Source organism: Lampetra planeri, chromosome 10 (assembly GCF_965212315.1).
Source record: "Lampetra planeri chromosome 10, kcLamPlan1.2.h2, whole genome shotgun sequence".
In the NCBI taxonomy this organism is placed as follows: Eukaryota; Metazoa; Chordata; class Hyperoartia; order Petromyzontiformes; family Petromyzontidae; genus Lampetra; species Lampetra planeri.
The window spans coordinates 1,823,344-1,835,503 of record NC_136116.1 but is presented as its reverse complement, the minus strand read 5'-3'; the positions used below and the strand labels follow the sequence as shown (position 1 = coordinate 1,835,503).

Here is a 12,160-nt window from a genome sequence, read left to right as displayed (position 1 = left end):
CTGCCACCATTAAGCAATTGGTAATTAAATATAAAAAAAATTTCCTAAAAAGTGTAAAATTTTGGGAAAAAAATTTCACGGAAATAAATTGTCACGCACAACGAGTCTGTGTGCAAAATGTCAGCTCGATTGGATCACGGGAAGTGGGTTAAAAAACGACTGAAAGATTTGCACGGTCGTAAGCACGCAAGCAAGCAAGTGAACTTAATATAAAGGATTTAAAAAATAATGTCACGTCCTCACCGAGGAAATGTACAAATCTGTCTGTCGCCTGATGATGCTGGTTGTAATTACTGGCGAAACGTCGAACTGGAATTGTAAATGCTGTTGGTTTGCTCTCCAGCACGCCGGTGTGCTGATTTTGTAATGAATTGGCACGTTTTGTTTATGTGACAAACCTTACTAATTGGCTGTGTCGGGAGGTGGCAGGTTTAATGACACGTTTATATTACGCAATCTAACCCAAAACATCTTTTACGGATTGTGAAATGTATAATTACAAAAAAATTCATATAGTTTATAAAACCCACTACTATAATTTATTCTGCAAGTATGCTTATATCGCATTATTTTTAGTTTTTGTTTTTATGTTTGGTCTGTGGCGCCCAGTGTGTGACGTGAACACGTTACACAACAGCCTAACATAACTTTCGTGTGACAACTCTGTAAAGCTGTCTTCACACAAAAGTGTCCGACTGGCTTCTGGCTACGTGTTGGCTCTGAGTACCCAGGACTGTCCCGACAAGGCACCGAAGTACATGATGCCTTTTTGCATAAGTTTGTGATAGTGTATTTTCAAAGTGCCGAAGTGAACCGGATGTGGAAATCTATTTAAGGCTAAAACTGTAATCGCTCCAACCTGACATCCTGCCTTTAAAGTCAGCGAAACAGCGGCAGCCATCTCATTGAGTAAGTTACTCAATATAAACACGTTCTTGCACACGGACTGCTATGCTCCGCAGATACATTTGTTGAGGTAATGAATAACAATTTCACAATTTAAGGTGTGTACATGACACATGATTACCGCCTGCATATACATTTTTCTTTATTACATTAGGTTTCCATATTTAGCGGAGTGTTAAAAAAACAACTGGTAGTAGCGTGTCGTGAAAGGTTGGGAACCCGCTGGTTTAGAGCACAATGCGTGTGTCCACTTTGGTCCCATGCGCTTCAAGGCCAGCAGGTGGCAGCACGACTCTGATGTTGGACGTCCGAATTGAGAAGACGCGGAGAGACAATTGCGGCACATTCACCACAGTCGTCGTGCCCGTCTCCAACTCGATACCGTTCACACGCAGACGATCGCACACCCCGGGGTCGCACCTCGAACCCATTCACATCCTGGAGCGCATCTCAAACCTCCTCCCACGGGCTGCACCTCACCGGGACACGCCGGGAATTTGTATCGCCTCCGAACACCGGCAACACGGGCACCACTCCATTCCTCCTCCTTCGGAAAGTCTCGTGCCTCGCCCTGGACGGATGCGCGAACGATAACGAGCGCGTTCACCCTTATCCTGCCCCGTGCCGCCGTCCCTCCTCTCCCCCCGTGTGCGCCCCCCGGTCGCAGAGAGCTGTGCGTCGGGCTGTTCAGCACGAGCTGGGGCAGCGCCCAGCGCTGGCAGGAGTTTGAGCGCGAGTGCGAGTACCGGGAGCAGGAGGCGCCCATGAAGGGCTGCCTGGCCGACGTGCACGAGCCGTGCCAACTCGGCTGCAAGGACCTCTCCTACTGCACCAACTTCAATAACAGGTACGGGCCCAGGTGACACCGCGGGTGCCGATGGCCACCCGTGGCCCCGTTGTCTGGGTCACCAATCGACGCATCCACCTTGCCGCCGACTCCCTCAGTCGTGGTGTCGTTACTGTTACTACTACTGCCTAAACTTGTTTACCCTGCAAAGCCACGCTGAGCCTCAAGACTCGTTGTGAGGTGGGCCCTGACAAAAAAAATGTTGCAGTAGGGTGGCGGCGATTGTTTACTTTGTGTTTCTCAAATCTACGTTTCCCAATGAAGTAATTTTTGTTAAGGCGTTTTCGAATAATGATTCAAATTCGGCAAATGGCTCGCTCTCCTTCCGAGCGACAACGTGGGATCTTTAACGTCCGTTGCGATTGAAAACCTCTGCAACAAGTGGCGAAGGTGCGAGTGCTCGGCCCTGTCCCCAATCGCCCGTGGCATCGTTTGTCAAATTGACGTAGGAGACCTTCAGTCACGTGTCTCTCTATCACCTGGGTCCTCGTTGGGCTAACAGCGCCGTGTTCCTATGACTTGCCAATAGCGCCAAATGACTACTGCTGCTGGTGCAATCGCCCGCACCCCTGAGACAAATGGCTATGAGGGAGCATGGATACTTTGCTCTTTAGCAAGTGCTCGAAGCGGGCACCTGTTCAGGCTATCATGGCACACACCACCACCCCCGTTCTCCTTTGGTCTCGTCAGTGCCGATGTTTGCACACCACAGCAGGTTCCTATTCAAGGCTCAGGTGACCTAGGAGAAGCCCAGGACAGGTTCAGATATCACTTGTCAGTGTTATCATCAATGCCAGGATCGGAAGGCAATATGTGAACGACTATGCTCCCGCTCCTCTACGATTACGGTTGGCACGGCACACGAGGTGGTCTGGCGCCGGCAGCGCCGCGGTCGGCTGACCCAACCGAACGAATCTGTGCTCGCACGCGGTCTCACTTGCTCTGTCACTTGCTCTCTCACTTACTCTCTCACACTCGCTCAAGCCCTTTTGGCTAAGAGTTCTATATTTGAAGTTTTCGTGACTGCAAGGATCCATACTCTTTGGTTCTTTCGGTAAAGTCACGTAGGTGAAATAATAAATATAAAAAACATGTAGTTTATTTAACTTTATTTTTTATTATTTTTATTATTATTATTATTATTTTTATTTTCACATACGTGACTTTACCGAAAGAACCAAAGAGTATCAAGTGGAGTATCTGTTCTAATCAGCTTAATATCTCTCTCTCTCTCTCCCTCTCTCACACTCTCTGTCACGCGGTCTCACACTCTCTCTCTCACGCTCGCTCTCTCTCACTCGCTCGTGTGCCGCCAGGCCCACGGAGCTGTTCCGCAGCTGCAACGCGCAGGCGGACCAGGGCGCACTCAACGACATGCGCCTGTGGGAGCACGGCGCGATCAGCATGCCCTTCCTGAGCATCCCTGTGCGGGATGTGCGCCGCTGCCGGCCCGAGGCGTGGAAGGCGATCGCGTGCGTGCTGCAGGTCAAGCCGTGCCACGGCGCCACGCCCAGCCCCATCATCTGCAGGTGTGCCCCCCGCCAATGCCTGGGTTGCCACCTTGTCCCACATTTCCCCCACGATCGTCTGCTCTTTCTAAGAAGCCGTGTTGGGAAATCTGTGAGTCTTCCCGGCGCACTACAGTCCAGAGTTTTATGGCAGTGGTGTTATAATAATATGACACCACTCAAGACAATGCATCGATGTGTAGTTCACCCCTCTGCTGGTGTTGTGAGATATTCCATGATATGTCCCGGGTTTTTGTCTTTGTGCCACCCATGCACGATTACCGGCGCGTCAACAACATTACTCTCCGATTGAACCAAAACAATGAGCTCATTGGATGGGCTCTGCCTCTCTGAGGCAGTTGCGTGGGCAGATTATTCCGGCTCTAGAAACCAAACACAATTACAGGGGTGCAGCCTCTTCCTATCACAACAACAACAATCGTTGCAGCAGAGCTCCGTTCTCTGGAAAGCTTCCATCCCTGCTGCCTCCATCCCCACCACCCCTCCACCTCGACCAACTTGCCCCCCCCCCCCACTGCCTCCCTCCCTTCGTGAAGCCCATCCCGGTGGTCACACAAGTTCCGCGCAGGCGCAATGGTAATGCAAGTAGCACGTGCAGGGCAGCCCCACACCGGCGGGCGGGCACGCGCACGGATTGTGTGCACGCGCACGCTCGTGTCCCCTGCCGCCTGCCCCGCCGAGCGGCTGCCTTGAGCCGCCGGCCGATGAGCAGGTGGAAAGGGGACACGAGGAGTCCACGGGCCCGTCGCGAGAAGCGGCTCGGCGAGGAGGCGCCGAGTGCGGTTTGACTCCGCGAAGCCGCCCACGCATGAGCTGGGCTCCTCGGGGGAACGACCCCCCCCCCCGCCGCCGTCTTCTCCCCCACCCCTAACACCGCCAGTTTCATAAATACTTAACGCTTGGCATTTTCACCAATGAACAAAAAAACTCCTCATTAATAATGCACAGAGTAAATATTACACTTTTTTGTGTGTGCCTTCCTTATTCCTATTGTTCTCCGCTAACCCCCTCCCCACGGCTCTGCTCACCCACAGTCACCTCCCCCTTCGTAATCCCTCGTCTGGCCATTAATAATGCACTCTGTAAAGATCCGAGCAACTGTAATTTGTTTTTGTATCTGTGGGTTTTTAGTTTTCTTTATTGTTGGGTGAAATTACTGCTAATTTCAACTCGCGGCTCCCCCCTGTGGGCTTCCTCATCAACCCCCCCACTCTCCCTCATCAACCCCCCCACTGTCACTCATCACTCGCTTTCGTCGACCCCCACTCCCCCTCATCGTCCTCTGCTCTCTCTCATCACCCCCCCCGCTCTCCCTCGTCGACCCCTGCTCTCCCGCATCATTCCCCTCTCTCCCTCCCTGACCCCCGTTCTCCATCATCATCTTCCCAGCTCTCCCTCATTCACCCCCCACCTGTCCCCCTCATTAACCCTCCACTCTCCCTCATCGTCCCCCGCCCTGCGTGCGGTTGCTCTCCGCGTGGGCGCAGGTCGGACTGCGTGGACATCCTGCAGCAGTGCGGGGATAGCAGCCGCTTCTCCGAGGGCCAGACGGCGGAAGGGATCTGCGAGGCGCTGTCCCCCTCCGACGACGCGGACGCATGCATCCCGCTCTCCCGCTACCTCGGTGGGCCCCGCAACCCACTCGCCGCCTCGCGCCCCGCGGTTCGCCCCCCGGGGTGATTTTCGAGAGATCGTCGTCAGAAAAGCGTCGAGCACGTGCGGCCGCGGCGACGGCGTTTGGCACGGCCTCGGGTCGTCGCCGTGTGACCCGCTATTTCTGACGCGATTGGACGTTGCCATCCCAATTACACCGTGGGAGTGGAGCAACAATCAAATAATTCCTGATTTGGGCAACTAATTTCTTATTTTCTTTACACGGTCTTTAGAATTATAACCTTTATTTACACTGGAGAAATCCGATGAGCTATTCAGCTCTTTTTCACAAGGGAAAACGTGGAGTGGGAACGAATTGCAATCTTATCTCTCCATAAAATCATTCCACACCCAGCGCACCACTTCCAGTGTGCCGCTCGCGATGGCTGTGGCCCACCAGTTGATGTGCCTCCCGCGGTGGACCAGCCACCTGGAAATATATCCGGTGAGAAATTAAGCCCCGGCCACTGACATTTCGCCGGCAGCGATTGCCCCTGAAGTTGCACTCGGTGCGTCGTGGCGTCTCAGTTTCAGTTTTTAGTTTCGTTTATTAGGTGTAGCCCTGTGAGCCATGCGGCTCTTGACTCGGGTGCAACCGCAACAAACAAAAACATGAACAAAGAACATCTTAAAGTGACTACGCGCAACAGGCCGCGATGGGGACTTCAAACCCCACAGCTGCTCCCACTGGGGTGCATACCTGGCAATCCCTTCTCAGTGCTGCCTAGCTTATTGCAGGCCAATTCAGATCTTAGTGGTCACCCTCGTGCCCTTATAAATCTCGACGTTCATCCTGCAAAGTCCCATCGCAAAGGGAGAAACACAAACAAACATACGACACAAAAAAACCCACATTATTTTTTTGTGGCCCGTATTGAAACGGCTGTACGCCGTATGGACCTGAAAACTCAATTTCCCTGCACAAGAACACGTGGCATTATACACCGCGTGGGTTGACAGCTATTGGGGGGGGGGGGCGTCACAGACACGGCGCGTGACGTCGCGCGCCGTCTCCCTGGCAACGTGTACCCGGAGTAATATAATTATATACCCACGTCACGAACAGGTGCGCCGCGTTAGCTGTGGGCAAACATAACGAGTGGGGGGCGGGGGGGTGATCTGTCAATAGATAGCAGTCGACTCATCACACCCTGTGTGTAGAGTATACACAATGCACATTGCACACACGGAGGGCACAAAAGTTGGGGGCGGCGGGGGGGGGGGGGTAGCTGTCCCCCACCGCTAAGCAAAGACAAAGATCCCCGGCATAGCCTTAACAGACGATTGGGGCAAGTACTGTGAGCGAGCACCTATGAAGGTGGGTGGCCAGCACCATTCCTGGCCTCGTTTTTCTCCCCGGTGCTGATGTTTAGAACTAGGGGGAGGCCCAGGACCGGTTCAAATATTCTCCACCCTTATCGGTTGTGAACGGAAAATCGACCGCGGGTCGCTGGGTTCGTAACGCAGTGCACTAACAACCGCACAACCGCTCCCCCCACTGCACACCCACACGAACGATATACACACACACACACGCGTGTGACACGTACAGCATTCACCTATAAACACAAGACAAAGATCCCCCGTACTGCCTTAATAGACTGTAGGTGCAAGTGCAGTTAGCGAGCACCTATGAAGGCCAGAACGGCACACGAGGGGGTGAGTGGCCAGCACCACACCCAACCGCCTTTGTCTCCCGAGTGGCGATGTTTACACACCGCACCAGGTACTAATTTGAGGCCGAGTCGACCTAGGGGGAGGCTAGGGACCGGTTCAGATAATCGTCACTGATGTTGGCCGTGAGCGGGAATCGACCTCGGGTCGCCAGGTTCGTAGCGCAGGGCGCTAACCGCTACACTACCGTACAACACGCACACGCTCACACGCACACACGCTCACACAAACACACGCTCACACAAACACACGCTCACACACACACACGCTCACACACACACACGCTCACACACACACACACGCCCTTTCCTAAGATGCAAGGCCGTAGCCATGGAGTCAACAGTGGGGGGGACCAAATCTCCCTGGGGCCCCCCCCCCAGAAAAAATTATCTAAATTTTAAAACGAATTTCCTGCCTAAAATATTAAAACATTCACTAACACATAGGATGGACTTTTTTTTTTACAATAATGTCTAATAGTGTATTGAATTACATTTATGTTATGGGATTAATAAAGTACAACCATAACCACAATCAAATAAACATGAATCTATTTTATAGCAATATATTGGGGGGCATTTTGAGCATATTTGAATATTGGGGGGGGATGTGTCCCCCCCCCAAATATATATTATAATTACGGCCTTGCTAAGATATCACTCTCCTGGTTGCCCTTGTGGATGGCCGTGCGGACAGGTGTCGGGGAGGTGGTGGTGCTCCCGTGCGTGTGTTTGCCTGCGACACAGTAACGCTCGCTCCGATTACCGCGCCTCTCTGCGTGAGCCTCACCTCTTTGCACAAGCGGATCAGGCCGGGGGTGGTGGTGGGGGGGGAACAGCAAACAGTGACATCTGGCGCCCTGCGCACTCGGAGAGCCATTTGTGCGATCCTTACGCAGGGCACACGACAGAACTCACTCGGGCCCTTTGTCAATCCACCGCTGGATGAGGGAACTCCCCACACCGTACGTACGGCTCGCTTTGGGGTTCATCCGTCGCACTTCGCACTGCTCAGTGCGGGGTTGGTGACGGTTGTGGCGGCATTGACCTCTGCTGCCCACAACGGCTGCCCAGCAACAGCAGCCTATAGCACCTGTTTTGAGTATTGTGGGCAGCCCCTCCAAGCACTAGCTCAAGCTTGCCGGGCTTCCACGTTCCGGGCGGTTTGGTCATTGGCTGCCCAAATGTTTAATTAATTCGTGGACAATTTTGCTGTCACGTTGTGCCGCAAGTGGCGGCTGTGCACATCCATAATTGTGTGTGTGAATGTGTGTGGGTCACGCGTTGCTGCCGCCGCTACGTCCGTGCGTGGGTGTGCGTGCGCGCGATTGCTAATATCGGGAGGACAGCGTAAACCGTGGTGCCCGGCCCTCTCCGCGCGACCTCCGTGTTTGTCAGGAAATGAGAGTTGAGCCGCGCGAGAGCCAGGCCGAAGCTGATGGGTGGAGAGCGTCACGCTAGGCATGCGGCGCTTGGCGTGTTGCTCACCACCACCACCGCGATCGGGACACGAGGGGGGGGGGGGGAGGTTATTGCCACGAGACGGAGCGCGTTCCCGGCCCCATGCGTGTCTCCGAGTCAGCCCTTTGCTGCACATTTCTGTTTATTTAAACAAAATTCTCGGATAACAAAAATATTACTATGATGATGATCATTTCGACTTGTAGCGTGCCGCCGTCGCACACCGTTATCGCTCGCTCTCGATCAGAGATAGAGAGAACGACTTGGAGGCGCGTGAAGGATCCACAGAAGAGCGGAAGGCAGCAGCTATACGGCTGACCCGGCACCAAAGATTGCCTGAGCTCTGTGGTTCTCTATATATTAAGATGGTTTGAGCCAATTAAAGAGTATTCACACGTGGGAGGAAACCGGAGCACCCAGAGAAAACCCACCTATGTGAGGGAGCAACACTCTATCCCACACAGATGGAACAGGTGGAGTCCATATTTTTGCCGTACCGCTTTCTGGCGAACCACCTCGACGCCCATGGGAATGGAGTTTCACGACATTTGCGTGGTGATCCGCCACAAGAATGAGTTGTTGTCCTCACCCCACACCTCTGATGTGCACGGTTGGCTACGTATGGCATGAAATAAGTTCAACATACATACACACGGGTATTTTTCCAGAGTCCGTTTTGTTAAATTTGCTATGTTATTTCCGCTTCGAAGGAGTTGGCGGCTCAGGGACTGACGGTTCGGGGCCGCCCAGGGATGGGGACAACAATGAGCTCGGTGGCTCCGACGAGGTGGTCCATCCGTGCAACCCCAGCCCCTGCCCCGGCAATCAGTTGTGCGAGGTCAACCGGCGGGGCTGCTCCCCCGGGGTCGACTGCCTGCCCTACGTGTGCGCACCCGGTGAGCCTCGCGCTCGCATCCACAGCCCAACATCGCACTGCTCCACCCAGCAGTGCTGCCCCCTGTCACCTGCACTGCTCCACCTGCCATTGCCTCACCCGGCAGTGCTGCCCTCTGTAGCCTTCATTGCTCCATCCTTCATTGCTCCACCCAACACTGCTCCATCCTGCACTGCTCCACTCAGGCACTGCACTATCCTGCAGTGCTGCCCTCTGTCGTTTACACTGCTTCGCCTTCCAGTGCTGCACCCTACACTGCTCCACCCAGCACTGCTCCACCCTACACTGCTCCCACCCTACATTGCTCCACCCTACACTGCGCCACACTGCACTGCCCCACCCTGCACTACTGCACACTGCAGTGCTGCCCTCTGTAGCCTGGCTGAGCTGTAGCCTCTCTATACCACTCTACCCGATAGCAATCCAGGCTGCACTACAGCCCTTTGTATATGATGTTCTTATGTATGTAGAGGGGGTGGAGCAGTGGCACAGTGGTTAGGACGCCACGCCATGCTCCTGGAAACCTGAATTAAATTACCGGAACGAATAATATCAGTGGCGGGTGCTATCTGAACTGGTCTGGGGACGCCCTCCCCTTACCAAGTTGCACGGACTAGTGTGGTGAAGTATTAAAACGATTAACTAATTTTAATTTAACCAGGTAAAGCCCACTGAGCTATAGAGCCCTTGTTCAGAAGCGACCTGGCCACAATTGATAGCTCAACGAAGTGGCTTCTTACATGGCAATTTATAGTAGCCAGATACCCGAAACGCATCTTTGTAAATGTGGAGGGTAAAACTGGAGAAAAATCGATACGAACATGCAAACTCCAAATACATAGGCGTCAGGGTTTGGATAAAACCCACGATCTCCTGTATACCAGGCGAGGTAGTTAACACCTCGCCACCGTGGCACCCTTGACTGGCACAGCTGTAAATTTAAATGTAATTAAACCGATACATGTGCATTTGTTATCACTTCTACTACTATTCTTATTACTACACTTGTTTACACAGGGGAGCCTCACTGAGTCTCAAGTGCCTTGTCAGGAGGGTCCTGCAGGTTTTCACAGTAGGGGCACAATGCTGCCGCTATTTGTACCATCACAATCGAGTCATTCGCAGGCAACCTCTCAGTGTTGGGGGTGTTTGCCCGACGGCGCCAGCGAGGGTTACGTTGGCCATAGTCTGAGGGCGCCGTCTCCGCTGTGTGACCGCGGGCCAGGCTGCAAGCTGGGCGAGGCGTCCGACTTCCTGGTGCGTCGCGGCAGCGTGGCGCGCGTGCCCGTGGCCTCGGGCGAGGCCGGCTGCTACCGGCTGTGCGAGTGCGGCGAGGGCGGGCGGCTCGAGAACTGCAAGGAGATGCCGTGCATCGACAGCCAGCGCTCCTGCATCGTGGGCGGCAAGCGCGAGGGTAACGCCGTGCGGGGGTGGGGGTCGGTAGAGCGAGCTTGACGGCGATGCGAGCTGTGTTCTTCAGTTCGTCGCACTTTGACGACAGCGACGTTCAGGTGTCCGGTACTTGGGGTAGGCGGCCAAGTCCCAACTGATGCAACCCTGCGAGCGTGGTCTTGTTTAAAGTGGGGTGGAGTACGACCCGGTCAACAAACGTTCAACAATGTTAAGCGCTTGATAACAGGATTGGCAACGTTTTGAACTTCCTTTGTCTGTGGTGCATTCTGCTCCAGCTCTCACCCCGCTGTGTATACGCAAAGAGGCTACGACGCCCATTGATAATTATTGGAATACATTTTATATATTGTGTTCAGTCCCCTCAAACTATCTGTCGCGGATAACATATATATTTCAAATGAAGCTTGCAAGTGACTGAGCAAATTTTGTCATGGTGATGAGCGTTCACGGAACTAGTCTACTCCGCTGGTGTCGCGCATCGTGCCGACATTCACCTGCGGGGGCCACGAGCAGCCGCTCCAGCAGCTGCAGCCCTGCGGCTTGAGGTGGCGCGTGCGAGATCCTGACAGTGGCCGCTGTGTATGCCGACCCCCCCCCCCTCCACCGTAGCCCACGGCAGCCACTTCCACGTGGACTGCAACGTGTGCGCATGCTACGCGGGGCGGCTCACCTGCTCGCAGCGGCAGTGCTTTGGCGTGGCGAGCAGCGAGGAGGACCGGCGGCGCTACACGGGTGCGCACGCACAAGCATGCGAGGGACGAACGAATGCGGACGCACAAACATGCACACATGCCCGGCGATTGCCAGTGTGGCATGCCCGGAAGCGTGGCCCTGAGCCGTGCCGGCCACCGCAACGTGCACACGCAGAGCTCCATGAACGTTTACTTACAAAAATTACGAACCAAAATTGAAATTATTAAATAGAATGAATGTGAAATATGGATGTCAGTCTTTGCTCAGGAGAGGGGTTCCCTACAGCTCCCTCTCGTGGAAGTCCTTCTCCCAGCAGGCTTTTGATATTGATGCTAAAGCGCTACAAATGAGTAGCATATGGCATTTTAATGCCACGTTTGGCTCACAAGTGCCAGCCTAAAACAAAAAATAAAAAATACCAAAATATTTTTCACCCACCACCCCACGAACAAAGATTGATATCTCCTATATAGCATTAACAGATTACAGCAAGGGCTGTTCGTAAGCCCCAATGAAAGCCAGCACGGTACACACTGGGGTGGGTGTCCAGCATCATGCTCAGCCGGCTTTGTCTTCTCCATAGTGATAATTTTACATCACACCAAGTACTCATCTGAGGCTGAGTCGCCCTAGGGGTGGCCCAGGAATGGTTCAGATAATCATTACTGATGTTGACCATGGGCTGAAATGGAACTTGGGTTGCTGAGTTTGTAGCATAGCACGCTAACCGCTCCCTACTAAGATGCACACAAAGAACAAGACACGTGTATGTTTGCACTTCTGTGCGATGATTAGAGTATGGGTGATTAGGTGTGTGCGTACGTGCAATAGTGGCGCAGGGGGTAGCACACTGCGTAACATGCTCTGTCATCTGTGTTTGAATCCTGGCAATGGCTAATATTAGGAGTGGCAAGTGGCGTCTGAGCTTATCCCAGGCCTCTCCTAGGTCAAATCAGCCTCAGCTAATTTCCCGGTGTGTACATCAGCAATGCGGAGACAGTGGCACCGGGCGTGCATGAACAGTTCCTCACTGCCCCGACGGTCTCGACGTCTGAACGAGCGATCCTTGCCTGCCGTTCTGCTGGCGCGT

General features: G+C 53.6%; 1 protein-coding gene across 1 annotated transcript in view; it reads left to right on the top strand.

Annotated features, from left to right (window-relative positions):
* LOC144720816 (reversion-inducing cysteine-rich protein with Kazal motifs-like) overlaps positions 1-12,160 on the top strand; it is a 48,035-nt gene that overhangs the window by 28,715 nt on the left and 7,160 nt on the right. Inside the window, exons 10-15 of the mRNA XM_078597881.1 lie at positions 1,574-1,753; positions 3,070-3,282; positions 4,770-4,906; positions 8,780-8,965; positions 10,190-10,378; positions 10,987-11,109. Of these exons, the coding sequence (XP_078454007.1) occupies positions 1,574-1,753; positions 3,070-3,282; positions 4,770-4,906; positions 8,780-8,965; positions 10,190-10,378; positions 10,987-11,109 (1,028 nt within the window). The remainder of the gene's footprint in view (positions 1-1,573; positions 1,754-3,069; positions 3,283-4,769; positions 4,907-8,779; positions 8,966-10,189; positions 10,379-10,986; positions 11,110-12,160) is intronic.